This window comes from Pelobates fuscus, chromosome 11, assembly GCF_036172605.1.
Source record: "Pelobates fuscus isolate aPelFus1 chromosome 11, aPelFus1.pri, whole genome shotgun sequence".
Lineage (NCBI taxonomy): Eukaryota > Metazoa > Chordata > Amphibia > Anura > Pelobatidae > Pelobates > Pelobates fuscus.
In genome coordinates, this window is record NC_086327.1 from 41577381 (window position 1) to 41601620 (window position 24240).

General features: G+C 40.4%; 1 protein-coding gene across 2 annotated transcripts in view; it reads left to right on the forward strand.

Annotated features, from left to right (window-relative positions):
* PPP1R12C (protein phosphatase 1 regulatory subunit 12C) overlaps nucleotides 1-23520 on the forward strand; it is a 123107-nt gene extending 99587 nt beyond the window's left edge. For both annotated transcript variants that reach the window (XM_063436593.1, XM_063436594.1), the window contains 9 exons: nucleotides 3304-3441; nucleotides 4702-4765; nucleotides 7585-7706; nucleotides 9908-9957; nucleotides 10710-10821; nucleotides 15605-15709; nucleotides 15950-16000; nucleotides 17042-17092; nucleotides 21695-23520. In XM_063436593.1, coding sequence (XP_063292663.1) covers nucleotides 3304-3441; nucleotides 4702-4765; nucleotides 7585-7706; nucleotides 9908-9957; nucleotides 10710-10821; nucleotides 15605-15709; nucleotides 15950-16000; nucleotides 17042-17092; nucleotides 21695-21781 — 780 coding nt within the window. In that variant the 3' untranslated portion in view covers nucleotides 21782-23520. The remainder of the gene's footprint in view (nucleotides 1-3303; nucleotides 3442-4701; nucleotides 4766-7584; nucleotides 7707-9907; nucleotides 9958-10709; nucleotides 10822-15604; nucleotides 15710-15949; nucleotides 16001-17041; nucleotides 17093-21694) is intronic.
* Nucleotides 23521-24240: the final 720 nt, after the last annotated feature.

Genomic DNA, 24240 nt, shown 5'->3' on the forward strand with positions numbered 1-24240 from the left:
AGATCAGAGGAGACGGGCAGTAAAATACAAACAAATAAAACAGAATAAAAAAATGTCCCATAAATATCCTTCACTTCCGAGACGCGTTTCACCCTACTTGAGGGCTTTCTCAATCGGTGTTCACTGCTCTCCTCCTCATTCTGGTTTAAATATCCTGGTCCGGTTCTTCATTGGTAGATTTCCTCATTGGTTAGCCAATCACATCACTCGTTTGGGGGGAGTGTAGTGTGGCTTGTCAAAATCGTGTTTTTTTTTTTATTCTGTTTGTAACAGGAAGTGACATCACTTCTGGTATTGCTGTCGCCATTTTACTTGTGGGCAATAAGTAGGGAAAGTAGCAGAGTATCCTATATTCGTGCCTGTCACTTCCCTTATGCCCTTTAACCCATATTTTTTTACAATTTGTATTAGGCAAATAGAAGGATGTACATATATCTTGTATATTGTAAAGATGTCCTCATTTGTGTCAAGCATGCAGAAAAAATGATTGGGGCATAAATGAAAAAATGAGAATACATATATCAATAAACTGTGCATTAAATTTAAATACAATGAAAATTGACATTCCCACAGCATGTATATAAATCCTTTTAAAGCTTTAAAGCAGTAGCTACATACATAGATTATATAGTGAGATAAGATTTAACTTAGTTAGTAATAGTAATTTTAAATCCCCTATGATTAAAGTTTCACTTGAATCGTATAGAGTAGATGTGATAAGCATCTTATAAAGGGAAATGGATCTATTCACTCCAAATACATAATAAACATAGAGGATTAATACATGCTGTTCGGGATAATATCATAAAAAATTACACATTTCAAAATCGCCATTAAGGCCGGTGGGAATCATAGTGTTGAGATTGAAAATCCATCTCATCTCTTGTTGTCCCATCTTCCTTATTGGATCCTCACCCCTCCAATTGATGTTAACAATTTGAATACCCATAAATGTCAATTGGGTTGGGTCACAATTGTGCTTATGTTTAAAATGTGCTAAAAGGCTGTGTTTATCAAAAAACCCTTCCTAATATTACGGATATGCTCCTGTATTCTTATATAGAGGGATCTAGTGGTCCTACCTACATAACTTAAACCACATTGACATGTGATAAGATAGATGACTCGTTTCGAATAGCAAGTTATAAGTTGATTTATTTTATAGTTGTTAGGCTGTTTGCTTTGAAATTGAGACTCACAGGTAGAGAATGAAGTTATATGTCTCTTTTTTTGGCCGCTATTTCTGCAAGCACCACATGTGCCACAGCCATAGAAGCCATTCTTTTGATTAAAGACATTTTTAATCGTTGCACGTTCTTTTATATGATTACGTACTAAATTGGTCCTTAAACTGGGAACTCCTCTATAGGTGAAAATAGGTTTATTTGGTAAGACCTTATTCAGGAACGTATCATTTTGTAGAATTGGCCAGTATTTCTGGAAAATTCTTTTTAATTTATAACTCTGGCAGCTGAAATCACAAATGAACGCTAGATTCCGTTCCTCTGTCTCAGTGGGTGGTGTTTTATACTGTAGGAGTGACTCTCTATCCTTTAGAGCAACTTCACGTTGAGCTTTATCTAATAGTTGGGCTTTATAGCCTTTTTGTTTAAAATCATTGAGAATTTTGCAAGATTGGATATTAAAAACTTCATTATCAGTACAGTTTCGCCTGATCCTCATCAATTGTGCTTTAGGTGCGTTGGTAAGCCAGGGTGAAAAATGGCAGCTTGTCTCCTCAATATATCTATTGACATCTACTTTTTTGAAATGTCTTAGTTTTAATTTCTCCTTCATCTATGTATATTTGAAGGTCCAAAAAATCAACGGATTGACGGCTGTAGTTACTCTCCAATTTAATACCCCATGTGTTGTCATTAAGTTCTGACAAGAAGGATAGTAGGGACTCTTTGTCTCCCCTCCAGATTAAAAAAATATAATCTATGTAACGGCTTTTCTACCTTTCTTCTAGGCTCAACTGATATGGTTTAATTTAGTGACTCATGCAGTTACGGGAGTATCATAGAAAATAAACCCAAGAGTATCATAGAAAATAAACCCAAAGCACACCAAAAGTTATTGCACATAGAAAGATTTTATTCATATAATGAAAGTGCAAATGTACAAAACAAGCATGCAAAAAGTGCAAAGCTTACACATAACTGCATAAATTCTAATATACAGTGCTCTTGGTATAAAGTATGAACAATGTATTGTATCTCCAGCTCCAGGTTAGTATACCTGATGTTACACTGGTATATAGGTTTACATTGTTAATACTTTACACCAAGAGCACTTTATATTAGAATTTGTGCAGTTATATGTACACTTTGCGCTTTTTGCATGTTTGTTTTGCACATTTGCACTTTTGTATTTATGCATTTACAATTTCATTATATGGATATATCTCTCTATGTGCAGTAAATTTTGGTGTACTTTGGGTTAATTTTTTATAGCGTTTACTTTGCAGCCTAGGAACACCACCAGTGGCACTCCTCATATGGCTACTAGAGGTGCTTCCTGGGGCATTGCTGCACCCTCTGCATGGAGACATTGAGGTTTCCTCATAGAGATGCATTGATTCATTGCATCTCTATGAGGAAATGCTGATTGACCAGGGCTGTGTTTGGCACCGTCCCCGGGCCACCTCTTTGGCTGAGATCATCAGAATTGACAATCTCAGCCAATCCAATGCTTTGCTGTTGGATTGGTAAAATCAAAGAAATATGATGTACAGTAACAATAAATCATAAAAAGCCAGAATAGTATCTGGGCTTCAGAGTGCACTTTGTTGCCATGGTGATCTGGAGCTTGCTGTTTGTGGAGTTTCACCCATTTACATGATGGTATTAATGGTATTTCCAGTTATCATGTTGTTGTTTTTTGTTTTTTACCAAGATGGAAATGAGACGTGCTGTGCATTTCTTCTTTTACTTTCAGTATTTTGAGTGTTTGTTGCTGTCAATACAAGAACGTATTACTTCTGCTTACAGAATGACAAAAATACCCACATAATTTAATATTTGGAAATATACAAAGTGGACGAGTTGTGAAATTTACATTTTTTTAACTGTATTAATCAGTTTAAAGTAGGTGGAAATATGTTATTCTAAGCAATAACTGCCTCAAAGCTCAAGATGACATATGTAGCCCCTGCCGTTTTCTTTGTAAGAATGTAGTAGTGAGGGCAGGTGCATCTGCAGCACCTAGATTTCATCTGTATTGCAAATCATCATGTGTCTGCAGTGATAAATGGAGCCTTCGTCCTAGCCCTGATACATTTCTATATATGCCTCTTGATAGGGCGTCACACTTACTGACCTCAAAGAAGCAGAAAAAACACTGGGAAAACAAAGTGATGCTACTACATCATCTGAACCGAAAAGTAAAGAGGAAGATGGAATCGAGAGGCTATATAAGGATCAACCAACTGAAAATCTGGTGAGCATTCATTTAACTGTATTGTCGACAAAAATCCTTGACCCTCCTTGGTGAGTGGTAACATTTAAGAGAAATTACTGAAATATTCTGTACTTTCTCATGTTTGTATTGATGGTCACAATCCAGCTGGAAACATTAACGTTTTATACCCGTTACCACAGACACCTGTAACCTTTGCTACGTCAATAGCAACGGACATTTGAAACTATTCATTTTGAATGAATGAGTTCAGTTAAATGAATCATTAGAACAATCCCAGCCTATTCTAGTTGTTCTGGTGAGTATAGTATGTCCACACAGGCATTTTAATGTAAACACTGACTTTTTCAGAGAAAATGCAGTGTTACATTACAGCCTAGGAACACCTCTAGTGGCCACTCTTCAGAAGGCCACGAGAGATGCTACCTGGGTCAGGCCAGTGCTGTAATGGTTAAGAAAGAATTCTATTCCTTTTATTCCTAAAACATTTTACAGGTGCTATTTGCATTGTTTTTCCCTACTCAATATGCATCAAGCATGTGTAGAAGCATCCAGATATTCCAAGCACGGACTTTAATTAATTGTACAGATATCCATGCATGGCCAGATATGCTTTGTTAATCCACTAGAAAATAAGCTCAATTTAGCCATTTTCACATCACAGATGACCCTTTTCATATAGATGTGTATATCAGCTGGTTAGAGCAGTGATAAGGTCACTGAATTAGTACTAGATAACCAAGTTACCAATCAGACCACCTCACCACTAGTTGTATTATTCATATATAGAACCGCCTACCCCAAATCTTCATAGAACATATATGTTGGAGCCATATAAATGCATCCATTTTGCTTTATGAACAGATCTAAAAATTGGTCAAATGGTTATAAATAAATACCTTTACATTTGTAAGAACATTTTATAATAGAATTTAAATATATGGTATGTACAAACTAAATGCGCGTGTGTATGTATATTCGTGTTATCCTTCTAATGGGGTCACATACATTTTATTTATTTTGTTTTTGGCAAAAAATGTCCTCAACATATTAAAGATAAAATAGGGGAACTGACCATTTTGTTATTTTTATTTTTTTGATAATGTATTGAAACATTTAATATAACACACAATACCCACTCAGTCTAGGCATGTAATTTATTTAGTTTTTTCTATCCAATGATTTAGCAACCATTTAGCCTCTATTAGCTAAACATTGGAAGAATACGGTGTAGTAGCTATCTAGTGGTCTGTAATTGGTTATCTGGTGTGTTTTAATTAGGAACTGTCCAGAAGAATCCGTGTACCAAGCACTGAAAATACTGTGAATTGTCAGACAAAAACAGGTGAGATTTGGCCTATCTCTTTTTTTTTTGTAAATCTGTTTTTATTGATGTTTACGGTAACAGAGGTAATAGATAACAAAGACGTTTTTCACATGGGATGCGCAGGTCCTCATCAAAAAGAGAGCACAAGTACAAAACTCATGTGGTAAGTATGATCTTGAGGAGCTCGGTTGTAGTTATGCTCCTGGGCTGGATCGTAGCCTTAAGGTTTTCCATCGATCAGCATATAAGTTACCTTCCTATCGCCCTCCTTTCCCTCTAATGTATGTCAAAGGGTATAGCATTCTACTTCCTGTCTAACTTTGTATGTTCACCTGTGGCTTGTAGCTCAAAGTTTACCACACTTAGACAAGTGGGCTGCGTCATACCCTGTGGTATATAACCCTATTCTATCTAGCTGGCCTATCCGTCCCTGTGCTCCGGTGGGGAAAATCAGGTCCTTATCAATTTAGGAAATGTTTGTCGGTGTACTATTGTCAATATGTTTGTGATCAGGGAGGATGTCCCGCTACATGCGACCTTTGCCTCGTCTGCTTCTACTCTTTCATGTTCTGTTGGTATGTGTGATGTTCTGTTGGTTATGTTAATGAAGTGTGTGTGTTGTGTCTTGTCCCTCGCTGGTGATTCGGAGAGTATCGAGCAATGTACCTGAACCACTGGCTCCATAGTTCTACATGCTTGAGTTCCCTTCCCGTTAGGGAGGCGTGGTGTGCCTCTGCGCTCTGTATGTCTTCCACCCATTGTACCCACTCCGTCTTCGTCGGGATGGTGTTTTTTTCCCAGTAAGCCGGGATGGACGCCTTGTTCAGCAAGTGTCGAAGGATTGATTTTTTTTATATCTCGAGAGATGTGCAATAGGGCTAGTTCTGCTGACCAGTCTGGAATATCTCCCAGCACCAGAGTCACCTCTGTTTTCACCATGTCCTAGTACGGGAGTATTGGGTGTATCAGCGCGCCTCTTTCCTCTTGCCATCTCCAACACGTCGGTGGTACCACCGGGAATATTCGGCGGATCACAGTAGGCGTTCTATACCAAAATGAAATCAGTTTGTAGCCGACCTCTTGGTAGTAGGAGCTCATGGAGCTTTTGTGTTGCCATATCAGGGCCTTATCCCATTGTGACTTGGTAAATGTCTTATTCAGGGACCCCTCCCATCGCCTCTTGAAGGTGGCCACGGTTGTCTGGTCGTTCATGATTAGTTGCTGGTACATTGTGGAAACCGCATGCTCTACTGTGGTGCCTCGTTCGCACAAGCCCTCGAACCACGTCAGTTCCCTGTGTAGACGTTCTCTGTGCGTAAGCGTTGTGTAATAGTGTTTCAGCTGCATATATCTGAGGGTGGTCATGAGGGTCCGTGGTCTCCCCTCCAGGAGTGTGTCCAGATCTCAAAGTCCGTCGGCGCTTAGGGCCCGGTTTATGGGTATATAGTCCCCTTCACCCAGGTATCCCCATGCTTTGACCGGCAGACCTCCCCAATTTTGCTGTTGAGCGTCACCGGGAGCAGTGGGCTAGGTGTAGGTAGCCTATATCTTTTTTTTGTGACCTGTTTAATTATAAGAGGTAAAACGTTGCACTAGTCATATTATGTAATTTTTTTGCATGTATTAAGTACTTAATAATGTAAGCATCTTATTTATATAAATGTTTAACACAGGGCTCAGAATATCGATAATTAACCTTCTAGCGAGGCCCAAAAGTTATCTCACTACACAACTGTTTGTACAGCATTTTGTTTTTGATTTACATCATCCTTGCAGAATGTCAGGCATAGATCACCATGGATATCCAGAAATGAGTCTTGGTACCAAGACTACTAAACAGTGAACAGTGGGCCCTAAATAACAAGGTGGGGGGGACCTGTGGTGGGTCGGGGCCCTAAATAAGAATGGGGGGGGGGGTAGACCTACTGGCCTCCCCCGCCCCCCCCACACCTGAGCGGCGGGTGGGGGCCCTAAATAACAATAAGGGGGGGGGACCTGTTGTCCTCCCCCCGGCCCCCACTCCTGAGTGGTGGGTGGGGGCCCTAAACGAAAGCCCCTAGTCACCCCCCATAGTCAGGTTTTTTTCGACAGGTTTTTTTTATTTGGCCTTTTTTCGGGCTGAAAAATGAAGATTTTAGAAAAAAGAAGACGTCAAATGGTAAGTTTCATTTTTCTTTACAGGTTAGTTATTTTATTCCCCCTTCACTATTTTATTTTATTTATATTAAGGGCCCCCACCCGCCGCCCAGGGGTGGGGGCCAAGGGGGGAGGACAGTAGGTGTGTCGTTGTCGTCCCCCCCCCACCCCATTATCTTTATGGCCCCCACCCACTGCGCAGGGGTGGGGGGGAGGACAGTCGCTACCCACCCCCCATTATCTTAATTCCCCCCCCCCCCCCCCCCCCCCGCCGCCCAGGTCCGGATCTCCCCCCTCAGTATAGGGTGGGGCCCGGGGGGGAGGACAGTAGGTCGCCCCCCTCCCCCTCCAGTATCTTTATGGCCCCCACCCGCCGCTCAGGGGTAGGAGGGAGGACAGTAGGCGCACCTACCCTCCCTCCCACCCTCATTATCTTTATGCCCCCCCCCCACCCTCAGGGGTGGGGGTCGGGGGGAGGGCAGTAGGTTCATGATCATATTGACCTCTTTTCACTTTCAAATACTTCTAGCTGCAATTTATGTTGTCATAAAACAGTACAATACCCATTGTTAACATAATACAGTACAATACCCATTGAACAGCTCTACAGAATTTGTTGGCGCTATATAAATATGTGGGTGGAAATAATTTTATTAAAATGGTTAAAATTACTTCATGATTTACTTTTGGGTTTATGGTAGAGTTTGAAGCTGTGAGCAGAGAGGAAAATGAAACCGAAAACCAAAACCATTTAACAACAAGAGATAGAAGAAGATGGCGAAAAGATCAACGGGCATTAAATACGGAGAGTAATTCTCATGAGGTAAGATGTTGTATTTACAGAAGAGCTATAGAATGAATATTGTCCATAGCAGTATGATTTGCCATAAAGTTGGTTGAGTGAGGACTGACAACATTGAAGGAGCACAGTTCTCTGTAATCACATTATCTACTCCCCAGGATGTACTTGTGTTTTGACTGATTTTTTTTTTACCTCCATTATACTGCAGCATTAAGAACAATTACAACAGGTAGATGCACGAAACCGAACATGGCCATTTATTTATCAAAAAGAGTTGCAAATAAACCATAAATACTAGAGCTCACTATAGGCGTTACGGTGCCATGGGTGTCAGAGTGCCCTCCCATTGTAAGTAGTCAAACTGTCTTTGAACGCTTTGACTTCTTACCTGGGCTCTGTGGGGCGCTATTCCCCACCTTCAATAAAATCTCCTGAGTGCTGGAAGTTCCTTAGTAAAGATTTCCGTTAGCTCTCCTCGGCCAAGCTCTGCAATGCAGCTTGGCTCATTGGCTGAGAGTGATAAGCAGACACTAAAATGTTCCTTTAACAGGTTATGATCCTTGTGGATACCTTTATCAACTTGTGGCTAAATAAATAGATACCTCTGTTTTCATGGAACAATGTATTCTCATCTGCTCTGTGATCTGGTTAAATGTGATCTTATTTAATTTGTAGTTCTAAACTGTGTTCTATGTTTAAAGGACCACTATAGTGCCAGGAAAACATACTTGTTTTCCTGGCACTATAGGGTCTCTAGGTCCCCCCCTCTACCGTTAGGGTCCCCCTCCCGTCGGGCTCTAGGGGTTGGAAGGGGTTAAATTTTACCAGTTTTCCCCCGCCGGGCTCCCTCGGCACGGGGAACTCCCCTCCTCCTTTTCGCTGTCATCGGCTGAATGAGCATGCACGGCAAGAGCCGCGCGGGCATTCAGCCAGTCCATAGGAAAGCATTATCAATGCTTTCCTATGGGCGCTGGCGTCTTCTCACTGTGAAAATCATAGTGAGAAGTGCGGAAGCGCCTTTAGCGTCTGTCAATGAGACAGCCACTAGAGGCTGGATTAACCCATAGGTAAACATAGCAGTTTCTCTGAAACTGCTATGTTTACAGCAGGCAGGGTTAACCCTAGAGGGACCTGGCACCCAGACCACTTCATTGAGCTGAAGTGGTCTGGGTGCCTATAGTGGTCCTGTAACCAGTGTCATAGAGCTTATTTAGACAGTGTGGAATGTCTACTCTACAGTCTCAAAAAACTTGTAATCTTATTGCTTGAGAGATTAGACGTTCAGTTTCTATGACAGATTTGTATGGTGCTCAGATTACTTGAATTATTACATTATCACTGAGAGACTACGTGAATCTAGTCAAAGTTGTAAGATTTAGTTAGTTATTGTAATAAAACGTTTTTTTGAAAGGTGACTTATATGCCCTGTGTAAAAAGGCAGAAACTTCAAAAAAAATGGCTTTCTATGGTGTGCAATCTCAACTTTCTTTCTTTCAAATCTTAACTTTGTGACATGTCAATATTATGATCATTGGTTTTTATATAACACCAAATTATTCCTCAGTGCTTTGCAGTATTAAGGGAAATTGAACAATAAATGCAATTTGCTCAAACAACAACAACTTGTTATGAACATGCATCCATCCTTTATGCTAGCCACTGCCATCTTGGTGATTTCTCCATCAAAGCATGTGTGGATATATTATCGGAAAACCATTTCATTTTAAGCTTAATGTCAAAGGCAATCTGGCATTTTTGAAAGATCCCACAAAAAGTTTTTTTTTTTTTTGGGGGGGGGGGGGGGGGGTTGTTTCCTCAATCTGAATATTTCAGTTGGTTTATTTTGCAACCCATTACATATGATTGCTCACATATAAAAGGCTGGTACAGTTCTGCCATTGTTTGTTAGGAAATCTGATTTATTTTATATCTTCGCATTCAGGTGGTGAGTAACCCTTGCCAAATGTGCACTAGTCTATTGCACACATCAATATATTTGCTTTGGCTGTGAAACATTTGCATCTAAGCAATCTGAGGCTTAAAATGCGTGGGCATAAAGCAGGATCAGACTGTATGAGCAGCATGCTAATTAACGTTTTGGTATTCATTGACTGGTAACAGGATTTTTGTGCAGTTTGCTGTCCAAAACACACAGTTTTTGAGCGAAGCAGTGTCCATTTGTGTCCATTTGTGTACATACTTGTGCTTTTATATTTATTTAGGGCACAGAAAATGAAGATGCAGAATCGATAAACCACAGCGACACATCAGGGTATGGATGAACATTATTGTGCATGCTTTTTTACTCCTTTTCCTTTGATGTATATTTTTTATGTTTTTACATAAATACAAAAATGTTTATATTGTACACACATCTCATTCCTTCTGCATATATTAACTTTGAATAAAACATTTTTTGACCTGTTTCTATGTTGTTATTTTTGCCCTTTAAAATATTTTATGTATATAAAAAGCTTTCAGTGCCTTTTTCAACAGCCTTGTCTGTCGCTGTAATTTTGCCTGCATTTTAAAGATCACTTACCTCATTAAGAACAGATTTATTTGGACAGGCAAGTCTACATTAAATTCAAGATTTATTATTATTATTATTATTGAAAATGACATACTTCATATGTATGCAGGAAGAAGTCCCTTATTGGTATGTAATGAGTTTAGTACATAGTGTTAAGTTTGTCACCACAAGCTTAAAGGTACTTGGTGATTTTTGCTACTCAGTCACAAAATCCAATGCTGCATCCTTCTGCAACTGAGCCACGTGCATCATGGGAAACTCATCTCTCATTGTACCTTTAAAGTGGTGTGTATATAGGTAATTGGCATAGCGGCAACATCTCCGATATTGAAAATAATAAGTATTAACCCTTTTTCACTGAACTAAAATCTAGCCATTTGTGTTTTACGTTACTTTTATTATATATAATGGGACAAAATGTTGTTTTGCTTGTCCAAACTGTTAAGTGACAGATGTAGACATTTTATGGAATGTTTGTGCTTTCTCTGCAGGGTAACAGAAAGCTTGAACAGTATTTTACCATACAGAGCTGGGACATACACATTTCAGAGAAACATTAGTAATTCAGGGTCCAGGAATGAATCTGAAAAGGATTATAAAAAGGTAAGCTTAACTTGTACAGTTTAAGTGCCAGTAAAAACCTGAAAAACAGTAAAATTATTCTCACCCACCACCAGAGGCTTTGCTCCACATATGAGGTTATTTCTAAAGTACAATTCTGCTTTTCTAACTTCTAATTCGAGCGACCTCCGTGTTGAAAAGGATTCTTTGTAATTTAAGAGATTATACTTTGTTTGGGTTATTTTTTTATTTTGTGTTTCAGTGGTTGCTTAAGTATTTTCACGCTTGTTCACTTTGTAATATGTAATATGTGTTGGGAATTTCTTAGGATTGAAATGTAATGTGTGTGTTTGAAATAGACAGGTTAAAAAACAACAACAAAAAAAACAGTACATGGACTTATACATGCCCCCATTCACAAAAACACGTGTCTATCACATATAAATATCTTATTAAAGGACCACTACAGCTCAATGAAGTGGTCTGGGTGCCAGGTCCATCTAGTGTCAACACTGCAGCTGTAAACATAGCAGTTTCAGAGAAACTGCTATTATTATTATTATTATTATTATTGCCATTTATATAGCGCCAACAGATTCCGTAGCGCTTTACAATATTTTGAGAGGGGGGGGATGTAACAATAAATAAGACAATTACAAGAAAACTTACAGGAATAATAGGTTGAAGAGGACCCTGCTCAAATGAGCTTACAGTCTATAGGAAGTGGGGTATTAGAAACATTAGGATAGGAAATATCAAGTAGGAGTGAAGCAGAGCTGGAGGAGAGAGCAAAGCACTATCCCATAGGGACAGGTATGTAAGGGAGAGATTACTCTGGGAGGCCATACGCTTTCCTGAAGAGATGGGATTTAAGGCCCTTCTTAAATGATTGAAGACTAGGGGAGAGTCTGATGGCAGTAGGCAAGTTATTCCATAGGAGAGGAGCCAAGCGTGAGAAGTCCTGCAAGCGTGAGTTGGCCGTACGGGTGCGAGCAGCAGTCAGGAGGTGGTCGCGGGCAGAGCGGAGGGTACGAAGAGGGGCATACCTCTGGATCAGTGAAGAGATATAAGAGGGGCTGGAATTGTTCAGTGCTTTAAATGTATGGGTTAGCACTTTGAATTGACTCCTATAGGATACAGGGAGCCAATGTAAGGACTGGCAGAGGGGCGAGGTGTGAGAGGACCGACTGGATAGGAAAATCAGTCTAGCTGCAGCATTCATTACAGACTGTAGCGGGGCAGTACGGCTTTTGGGGAGACCAATCAGGAGAGGGTTACAGTAATCCATGCGGGAAATTACTAGAGCATGGACAAGCTCCTTGGTAGCATCTTGCGTAAGAAAGGGGCGGATGCGGGCTATGTTTTTGAGTTGGAACCTACAGGACTTGGCAACAAACTGGATGTGAGACTCAAAGGTGAGACCAGAGTCAAGTATGACGCCAAGACAGCGCGCTTGTAGGGATGGACTTATGTGGATATCACTGACTTGAAGGGAGAGTGAGAGAGGAGGATCAGTATTAGGAGGAGGAAAGACAAGGAGTTCAGTTTTAGAGAGGTTAAGTTTGAGAAAGCGTGACGACATCCAGTCAGAGATGGAAGAGAGGCAAGTAGTGACACGTTGCAGGACGGCCGGGGAGAGGTCCGGAGAGGAGAGGTATATCTGAGTGTCATCAGCGTACAGGTGGTAGTTGAATCCAAAAGAGGCAATAAGTTTTCCAAGAGAGGCAGTATAAAGAGAAAATAGAAGGGGACCAAGGACAGAGCCTTGGGGAACTCCAACCGAGACAGGGCGAGGGGAGGAGGTATCCTTGGAAAAGGAGACACTAAATGAGCGTTGGGAGAGATAGGAGGAAAACCAAGAGAGGACAGAGTCACAGAGACCGAGTGATTGAAGAGTTTGAAGGAGGAGAGAATGATCAACTTACACTAGGGCTCATCAAGCCTCTAGTGGCTGTCTCACTGACAGCCGCTAGAGGCGCTTCCGCGCTTCTCACTGAAAATCGGTGAGAAGACGCTGACGTTCATAGGAAAGTATTAAGAAATGCTTTCCTATTGACTGGTGAATGCAGGCGCTGACGTCGGCAGAGGGAGGAGAGTTCCCCAGCGCCGAGGGAAAGCCCAGCGGGAGTGGGACCCTGAGGGTGGGGGGGAGCTAAAGACCCTATAGTGCCAGGAAAATGAGTTTGTTTTTCCTGGTACTATAGCGGTCCTTTAAGCCTTCTACTAATGTAAGAGAACTACAGTCGTAGGTGGGTTCTTGTCTAATGTTTTGCTATAGAAACTGGAACTGCTTCATCTCATTGATGCTAAACGAGAGTCACCAGCCGACCATTCCCACTGTGCTGCTTGGGTTATTGGGAAAGTTTGCCTGGGCAGCTATGATTTGCTCAGTGTCAGCTCACTGCTTTCAACCCATCACTGCTAGTATGAATTGGTATGGCGAAAGCAGACAATATTTGCAAGTATGAATTGGTATGGCTAAAGGGGCTGATATTTTTGTCCTTTTTTTTTTTTTTTTGGCTACAATCATGGACAATAAATCTTTTTATTTTTATTTTTTTATCTTGTGTCCCAAAATGTTTTATGACTCTACATTTAAAAATATATGTACCAATAAAATAGCAATGCCGAACGGGACACATGTTTACATCACTCTTCCAGTCTTTTGTTTAATAGCCTATTTACCGACCATTTTTACTGTAACTTGTTCTGGTGTGGCTTCTGGCTTTATCGAGAAAGAAAGTGCCATCCTTTTTGCTGTGCAAGAGTTATGGGTATTGTAACTTAGGATGTAAGGCCTGCCGCGATGACCGTGTGAGGAAGGTGGCTGTAGCAGACCCCGGGTAACCTGACCGGTTACCTCCGCTATTAACCTTCCTTCAGCCGCTCAGGAACCACTATAGAATATAAAGAGACCCATTTCCCCCCAGTAACTGGGCGACACATCGTTCTGGAGGTACAACACTGACTGACCTCTTTTTATTTCATCACACTAGGTTTTACATGCACAGACCCCTGCATGGGGTCTCCAACACAAAACAGGCGTTTTCATCCCAAGAAGCTGATGGGGGATGGAAGAGGGGCAAAGCAGCCAGTTCAAACTGGGCTGGCAGTGTCCCTGTGGCAACGCCCTGCTATGACAGGAAAAGGGAGGGGGAGAGGCACAGACAAGCAATACATTTTACTTCACTATACTTTACAGAGCTGCTGCCCTGCCCCCTCCCCTCCCTTTGTTGACCCACAGTTGCATATACAGGCACATGTAAAACAGTCCCAAAAATGGCACCGCAAGCTTGTGGCCCATGCCAAACAAATCAAGCCATCCATCACATGTCTCCCCCCATAGAAATAGACAGCGGACACATGGGGATATGGCACTCAGTGATGCCGTTCTGTCACAGCGGCTACTCCCTATCTCTGCAATCTCCTGTAGCTCATATTAGTGGCTTCTGTTCCCACCCTCCTTTGGACCTGTGGGGGTTATCCCGGTCTTGATATTGGAGGCCTGTAAAAGCACCTGAGGGTTCCTAAGATTAGCGGCCAAACTGTTCCACAGCTGGCAGAGGCTGTGATCAGCCTTTGAGAGACATCCCTGTGGTCTATGATTATCTGTTTGAAACTGCAGCCAATGCCTGTGTGTTTATTTTTCTTTTACTAGTTATGATCCACTAGTGGATATTTTTTATTTCAAACAAAATCCTTTGTCCACAAGCCAGCATCTGCAATGTATTGTTCTACATTTTGTTATATATGAAGTTTGTATGCATATTTTTATAACAAAGTGTTCCTTTCTGCTTATTTCTTGCTTGTGGATTGAGATAAAAAAAAAAAAAATATGAAGAAAATATAATTGAAGACATAATTGGCCAAACATTATATTATGTTTTACAAACTACGGTATTTGTTTTGTATAATACACTGTTTCGTCAAGGACGCAATTGTGACACCACATGAGCTCTAGATTATAGCATTTACCATCCTCCTCAACATAGGAGGTTGTTGACCCGGAGTGGTGACCCTGGTCTCACAGGCTATATGTAATTATTTGTATTAATTATTATGGGTGGTGGTGGTGAGGATCTTATTCCTTTGGGGAAGAAGTGAGCAATCACACTACGAAACAATTACAGAGCGTTAATTGTGAATAGTGTGCAGTGCAGTGCAGTGTTTTTTTCACATTGTATTTACCAATCATATCGGGGGGTAGGGGGAAATACCGTAGGAGCTGAATTACTACCTTCTACCTTGCTCCCAGTTTCACCTGTTCCTGCATCGGACTTCAAGCCTATAAGAGTTATGTCATTCTTAACGCAAACCCCTATTCTCAGTTGTAATGTTGCTATTTCAACCAAAAGTACTTTGTGACACTTGATAAAAATAGCATACAATGTCGGACTGTCTTATGAGAGGTAGATGTTCTTACCACCTGCTAAATGTAATAATCCAGTCTTTTTTCTGTACTGTATTCCTTACTATATACTACATAAGGAAAATAATAACATTTTTCAAATTGGAACAAGATGGTAGAACATACAGCTCTCCAGTTGTTGGTGAATGGTATCTTCCAAATGCCTTGCCAGTCAAAGGTAGACATTTATGGCAAAGCACTATACGAGATGCCATTCTCCAACACTGGTGGCCTACCGCATGTCTAGACACTTCTTTTTCCAGATGGCTAACTTTTACAGCCAATTCTTTGAATAATTTCCCCTTTACCGCATTAACATTTATCTGAAATGTTGTGGTTCATGATCAAGGCTTCATGATGGCAGTGCATGATGAACAGTTTGCAAAATATTACACTTTCAGTTATTTTTTTTTACAGTTGTTTGAAGATTTAGCAACAGAGAATGAAACGCTGAGAGACCAACTTCAAGAGATGGAGATAAAACTCACTCAGATAAAGCTAGAACTAGAACGAGTCACGCAGGTAATCAGACACTCATTTATAATCCCTATTTATAGAAAGTTATTTTGTCGTCTAGCCTTCAAGCCTTTGACTTCACACCATAAACCGTAATATGACCAGCTAGAGATTAACGCTGCCCTTTGATTTGGCATCTGCCTCTAATATTTTCACACTGTGTTGGTTATTCTAAATGCTTTTTAATGAGAATTTATAAAATATCTAACTGACTATGATGCTTTAATATCTTCTGTTTATCATCAGAGGCAGGAACGCCATGCCGAGAGACCAGCTCTGCTAGAATTGGAGAGATTTGTAAGTATACAGAGTCACACAAGCCATTTCCACCTTGATGTATCTTTACATTAAAGGAACACTATAGTTACCTAAATTACTTTAGCTAAATAAAGCAGTTTTAGTGTATAGATCATTCCCTTGCAATTTCACTGCTCAATTCACTGTCATTTAGGAGTTAAATCACTTTGTTTCTGTTTATGCAGCCCTAGCCACACCTCCCCTGGCTATGATTGACAGAGCCTACATGAAAAAAAAATGGTTTCACTTTCAAACAGATGTAATTTACCTTAAATAATTGTATCTCAATCTCTAAATTGAACTTAAATCACATACAGGAGGCTCTTGCAGGGTCTAGCAAGCTATTAACATAGCAAGGGATAAGAAAATCTTAATTAAACAGAACTTGCAATACAGAAAGCCTAAATAGGGTTCTCTATACAGGAAGTGTTTATGGAAGGCTGCGCAAGTCACATGCAGGGAGGTGTGACTAGGGTTCATAAACAAAAGGGATTTAGCTCCTAAATGGCAGAGGATTGAGCAGTGAGGCTGCAGGGGCATGTTCTATACACCAAAACTGCTTCATTAAGCTAAAGTTGTTCAGGTGACTATAGTGTCCCTTTAAACTGCTTTTTAGTTCCCGGTGTAGTATAGTTTGGAGTGTTTTGTTTTTGTCATACATATTTTGGACATATCTTTTTAATGGGTTTCTCCAACCCTTTTCGATACCTAATAGAATAATGTCCTATTGGCATTTTTCTATTGCCCCTTCCCCCAACAGAAAAATGCTCAAAAAACATTTAAAGTAAAGTTTACCTTGTATCAGCGCCAGGTAAAGCTGCTCGATGAGGACCAATCAAAAGCTTTTCAAAGAGGCCTTTTTGCCGGCTCATGGCATTTGCATGCAACCTAAACCAGCAAGAGGAGCAGGAGTGGGAGGCGGTGGGAGGGCTGGGAAATTAAAAAATAAAGGAGTGGATTGGGAGCTTTTACCACATGCATGGAAAGTTGCGCCATGGCAAAATTGTGATTACTTTCAAACTTTGCTTTTTTCCCTCTTAGGAACGAAGATCACTAGAACGACAAGTGTCTGAGTTAGAAGAAGAGTTGAAGGTAATATGTGTATATATCTGTCTTTGCAAAGTGACTGTCACAGATACTTTTTTTTTTATTTTTTTTATCTTGTGTGTACCCCTTGTTCTTCTTCAACCCCTAACTTTCCCCTTTACGTGTTTCCACTCTCCCAAATCACCACATCTTACCTCAAACTTTGTAATCATCACAGAGACAGGTCCTTTTTTCACAGCGCCGCCATCTTGTAGGCACTGGCAGTGACATAACATCTCTGCCTCCTTCTGCCCTGAGCAGGCAGCGGGTTCTTAATTTCAAGCATGCTCTTTGTTAAGCATCACTAGATGCCATCAATAAAGGACGCCCCATGACCACATTTAGCATTTGAGCACTGACCAGCACTTTAAAATATGCTGATCATGCAAGGGAAGGGCAGGACAGAGGTGAGTATTGTTGGAAAAAAATCTTAGTTAAAGGAACACTATAGGGTCAGGAGCACAAACCTGTATTCCTGATCCTATAGTGTTAAAACCACCATCTTAAATCACTGTCCCTCCACCTCCCCTCCTAAATATAGTAAATCATACTTGTATTCCAGTCTGCTGCTGGCTCTGTCCCTGATCTGCCTTCTTGGGTCACATCATCTGAAGTTGTATACTGAGCCAATCGCAGTGCTTTCAAATAGGAAAGAATTGGATTGGCTCAGACTGCCAAGGAGGTCGATTAGGGGCAGAGTCAGTACAAGCCAAACACAGCCCGGGACATTCAGCATCTCCTCTTAGAGTTGCTTTGAATTAATGCATCTCTATAAGGAAAGTTCGGTGTCTCCATGCAGAGATGCACCTCGAGCTATTCCTAGGCTGTAATGTAAACACTGCCCTATCTATAGTCACCAGGAAAAACACAGCTTAATGTAGTGTTATGGTGTCTATGGCATGTCCCTGCAGGATTTTTAGCATTGCCTTTTCCATTGCTGCCTAGTAACATCTTTTAGTGGCAGTCGCTCAGACAGTGCTGCACCCTGTGCAGGAGTGACGTTCAGCGTCTCCACGCTTTGCATGAAGCCGCAGAACGTTTCTCATAGAGGTGTATTGATTCAATACATCTCTATGAGGAGGTGCTGGTTGGTGCAGCGTATTGCCGCACATGCGTAATAACCAAAGAAAAGAAAATGTTACTTGCGCTTTCTCCTTAATCCCTATGTATATTTAGACAAATGGAGGACATTTAGTTGCTCCAATGGCCATTGGAGGGAATGCCCGCCTGCCAACGTCAAGGCAGACCCCCCCCTAAGCGGGTCCTAACACTGACCCTTCAGCCTGCTTCCTTGAACTTCTGGCAAAGATATCTCTAATGAGACAGAAAGGGGTATTTTTTATATACACCCCTATACTTATTAACCCTTAATAGGGAACACATGGGATGAGCAGCAGCATTGTAACCAGGCTGTGTGATACAAAGTAAATACAAATACAAAAAGAAAAGTCCTGCGCTTAGTCCCATTACTGCTGGGCCAGCAGCAACGACTACAATACACATCAGCCCCAATATATAGTGAAAACCAAAGAAAAGAAAATGTTACTTGCGCTTTCTCCTTAATCCCTATGTATATTTAGACAAATGGAGGTCATTTAGTTGCTCCAATGGCCATTGGAGGGAATGCCCGCCTGCCAACGTCAAGGCAGACCCCCCTAAGCGGGTCCTAACACTGATCCTTCAGCCTGCTTCCTTGAACTTCTGGCAAAGATATCTCTAATGAGACAGAAAGGGGTATTTTTTATATACACCCCTATACTTATTAACCCTTAATAGGGAACACATGGGATGGGCAGCAGCATTGTAACCAGGCTGTGTGTTACAAAGTTAACCAGGCTGTGTGATACATGCGTAATAGCCTCAGAATTCTTTCCTATGGGAAAGCATTTGGATTTGCTTACATCAAAGTTTTTTTTTTGTTTTTTTTTATTTCTTTTTTATTTTTTTTATTTTTTTTTTTATTTTTTTTTATTGAGGCATAAAGGTATGTGGATACAGAATGTAAGAAGGGAGACAATAAAGTTTCAAACAAGTCGGGAGTAATACAATGCATGGTAAATCATCTCTAGATGGTGCTAGCCTCATTTTATGTTTATAGTAGTAAGGTTGCTTCAAACGGTTATTCAGTTGCAGAATATTTAACAGCCTCATTTTATATTGTATAAACAAGCTTAACTTAAAGGGTACAAAACAAAGTGAGGAAGTCAAGGTGATGGGCATTATAGATGATATACATGGCTTAATAGCGCAGATTCTTGGCAGTATCAGGCGAATAATTGGTATAGTAAAACATGGGTAAAAACACGCTGGGAATTTGCACCAGGCTTAATAACAGGAAAATCTTAAGGATCATCACGAGGATAATTATCCGAGCCCAAGAGTGTTACAGAATAAGAGACAGCAGAGTGGCATGCATAGTGGTAACATAGATGGTAATACCATAAGCACTTATTATAATGTAAAAAGCACAGTAAGGCTAATTTGTATAGTGTAAAGAACAGGTAAAACATCATGTTGCATGAGTTCCTTGCAGATTATAGTTATAAAAGATGCCAATAGGTTAATCTAGCTGGTCTATATCAGCATCGGCTGAGTAGAGATATGACAGTATGCGATTAGCTGAGAATTTACTCTCTGAGCTGCCACTAAGTAAGAGCTGTACATGCTGGGTAGCAGGAGACAGTGTAAAACTAAAACGATAAGGCTACATTTAAGTTATAGACATGCAAATATATATAATAACTGTAGCATAACCTTACTGTTGTGCGTTTGGTTGGATAATCTTTTAGTGCGTCTCGTTAGTACCACTGCATATTTTATCACACTTAAAAACGAACAAAGCTCACTGCTCTATGCCAGGTTGTATGGCCACTATGTTTGCTAAGACAGAGCTAGATTACGTACTGTGTCATGCTAATATATGTTAGTAGATGCTTTAAAGTCCATAGTTCGGTTGGTCAAACTGCAGTTTCTGCGTCGCGGGCTGGATTGTTAAGTGGGGGCCGCAGCCTGCTGGTTCCTGGGGTTCCTCACCCGATGCCCGTCCTGGCAGCTCTGCTTGCATGACCGGGTAAGCATGAGTCGCACCGGTTCCCTCTGGGTAGGATTGCCGGCAGCGTCTGCAGATGGGTCAACGAGGAGTGGAAGTGGTTGCTGCAGGGGGCTTCTCCCTTCCTCCGGGCATAGTGTGGGGTTGGTACCTTGTGTCCACAGACTCGGTTGCCTCTCGGGGCCGGGTCTTTCCCATGGTGGGCGCTGTGGAGGGTCCTGGTGGTCATCTGGTGCGGCGCTGAAAATAAGGTGAATAAAATCACCTTTTTGAATGCAGGCATTAGAGGCAGGTAACCTTAAGTGTTTTTAAAACTATAGTTGGAATTATTTAAACCCCTTAAAGAACAATGGTAGTCTACCATGTTACATTTATTCTTTAAAAAAAAAATATATATATATATATATATATATATATATATATATATATATATATTCTTTGTAGAAATGCAATGGTACACACTTATGGATAAGATACAGACGTGCCAAGGATCAATAAGCCATATTAGATTTGGGTCTATACGGACCAGATTTTAATAACAGCAGTGTGTAACATTTGGTCCTTAAAGATGTAATCACCTGTATTGTTGCTTAAAGGAACATTCCAATCCCTGTAACAAATTATGCTCATTGAAAATAAGTCAAACACAAAAATAATTGCTTTGTGCTCCTTCCCAAGTCCCCTGCCTCACCTATCAGAATGTGTCTTAGAGCCAGGGCTGAGTACATGCACAGTGGATTGTTCTAGCAAACACATTGGTCAGCACCATTCATAAACTGTGAATGTAGCTGCTGTTAATAAACTAATAGTAGCCAGGCTGTTCCTGTTACCAGGGTGTTCGGCATTTTCACTCAATATTTGTGGAGAATGAGACTGCTGGCCAAGGCTAAATGTGGCGCTTTTTTTTTTTTTAAATATATAAACTCCTTTCCGGCTAGCGTTCATGCTTTTGGGACAGACACTCCATAGACCTTATGTGAAGCAGCAGTATTTTCCACTGGGTGATTGCCTTTCTTGCTTTGTAATTAAGCCGGTAACTCACTGAAAAGCTAAAGAAGAAAGTTTTGAATCTTTGCTCCATCTCTCCCTGATATGCCCCAGTGGCACATCGACTGCACCAGTCACTTGGCAAGTTTACGAGTGTTCCTGTAAGTGCTCTTATTGGAATAGTAGTTGATGGTTCCTGGTGGAGAGATTACAAGCTGCTGTCTTGACTATACTTTATGAACATAAATAACATTAGTAAGCCTGGAAATCTTGAATTGGGTTGCCAAATGAAGCTACCTTTTCAGTACGAAATGCCGCATACAGGTCATTGCATCGTGATCACTTCAAAACACTGAAATAGTCATTGTGCTTGGAGGAACCTGTTTTATGAATTTTCTAGGTAAGACATCACAGGTCACTTCAGAATGTTATTTCAAAGTTTTCTTCACCTTTAGTGGTCTTTCAGGACCATTGTCTGAAATGTTTCAGTTTATATTAGTTAAAATGTTTATTTGTACATTGTTGCTATTCAAAGTCCACCTATTCATTCTTTGTTTTGCGCCTTTTTTTAGGTTCTTTCAGATTTGAAAGCAGACAATCAGAGACTGAAGGATGAAAATGCAGCCTTGATACGAGTCATCAGCAAACTGTCAAAGTGAAAGTATAAAATCTGTGAAACTTGTAGATTTCAGTCTGCCAATGGCAAAACATAACTTCTGAATCTTGGCCTGAGCGCCCAAAAAGATTTCCAGCTCTCCGAAAAAGCCAAAATGCGGACTTCACAATTTTGTAAGCAAAAGAGGGACTTATGTTGGGAACGGAAAGCAATGCCTCCTGATAGTGCTTTGCACTCACTGGAGCCAGTTTGGAGTGCCAGCATCCCAATCCATGAACATTATGGAAGTGTCTGATGTGTTAGTTTTTCACATAGTTGTATTCACGTTTTTATTTTATTTGTATATCTATAAATATATCCCAGTATGTGTATTCACATGTCTCCAGTCAGTGCCATTGGCATTGTGGGTGTTTTTTTCTTATTTTTTAATTCCTACCTGAGGACAGTTTTTACACCCTTATACATGTCACTAAAGATATTATTTTACTCCATTTCCTATTAAATTACTCCCATTTTTTCTTTTTACCATTGTTTTAACCAGTGTGGTTTGCTGGCCTCTTCAAAGTGTGCCCACGCGTTTTACACAATTCCAGCATTGCATCTTTTTCAAAAACCAGTGTACCCTTCAAGCAATATTAATTGGGCAAATGTATTATTGCTTAGAATAACAAGCTCCAGATTTTCAGTGTAGGCATGCATGCCACACACAGGTTAGAATTGAAATGTGCAGATTTTATATATTAATTTCAGGAAAGCCAGTACGAACTGTGAACACATTGAGGTATTAGAACAAATATTAATGTATATTCGAATGTAGAGCTTTGCCACACAGCCGGTGCAACCAAACCGCAGTTTTCCTTTGCCCACAATTCCTATTGTCTTTAGCCAGCATATGGATCTTTAGAGTTGTAGTCTAAAGGATGGGCACCTTGAATATCATCATCCTCTTTCCTTTCTTCATACTACTGTTTACATATAAAATAATGTAGATAAATTACTCTTTTGCATTATCCAGATACCCAACGCATGTACTGGACTTTTTACAGTCCTATACATGCGCTCTTTATTCAGGGAGTTCAAATCACTTTTAGGCCAGCCTAGACAAAGTTAAGTTGACACGCTATCAGAATTTCCATGTTAACAACATTATGCGACGTTGGACGAACATAAAACCTTAAAATAATATCACCAATCTCACGTTAAAACATAAGATTTAACTAAAATTTAAATGGTAATCTGTCCTTCATCAGAACATAACTATTTTAATATGGTTTATATTTTAACATGGAACAAGCAGCAGTTGGGTTCATAGTTCTATTTTGAAATGTGCTGTATTTCAATTTGCAAAACTCCTGTTGTCTGTCTAGATCTGTTGATCAGATCTTCTAATGTTGTTAAATGTGCCTAAACGACTTGGTATTGACCCAATAAAAGCACCTTGCTAAGTTATAATGGTATATTACACAACACCTGGATCATTTTAACTGGACAGCGAAACTACGCTTCCCGCCATTGCTTAATGGAGAAATCGTGTCATGTTTGATTTACTGTTAAGCTGTGTTTTAAATGCAGATGCCCTCTATTTTTTATAGTGGCCAAGTTATGAGCAGTTTGAAGACTTACTGCCATCTTACCATTTGAATTTCTCATAGCAGCTCCCTCCTTTTGCATGAATGATAATAGCTGCACAAGTCATAAAATAGTAAGATATTGTCCATCCATCTCTCTAATCTATTTAATAAGGGCTGCTACAGGGGGCTGGATATCTCCAGGGAGCTGCCTCCAGGCCATAGTTTCATGGTTGTCACAGGCTGTCTCATTGCTCAGCAATCCATAGTTCTAGAACTACACTAGAGTAATCCTGCATTTGATAAAAATGTTGTCCTCCTAGGTTCACAGTAACAGTCCCTAGTGAAATTCTGTATCCATCACAAAGGGATTAACTCCTCAAATCCAAACGGGGTGAACTATCGCTTACATTGCACAGACCTCCAGCATTCCAATAGTTAAATAGACATGTTGCTGTCTAAATTTTTAAAAGGACCCTGTGAAAATTGTCAGCTCTAGGCAATAGATTTAGAAATAGCCTCTGTAGAAAAGATCTGTGTTAACCTAAAATGAATGCATTTGATGTATTTGTGTTTTTGGGGACTAATATGTCATCTATATAGAGGAACTTATACTCTTAGTAAAAGGCACACCTTACCATAGAGCATGGAGGTAATCAAATTGAGGATCACTCAGAAGTACTGCATGCTATAGAAGTGTCCGGGGTCCATGTACAGCTATTGCTACTCTTTTTGCAATTGGTTAGGCTGGGATGTCGCTTTAGGCGGCTTATCACTGCATGTCCTCAACTATTGCTGTGTCAATGGCCCTCCCTCGTTCTACTGCCAAACACTTTACTTATTCTATGCCAAGGTCTGACCCACTGGGTCGCAGTTGCTTGTATGTATCTTTCTGTTTAAAGACTTGTAAAACTGTGCCATGCAAATTCAAAAC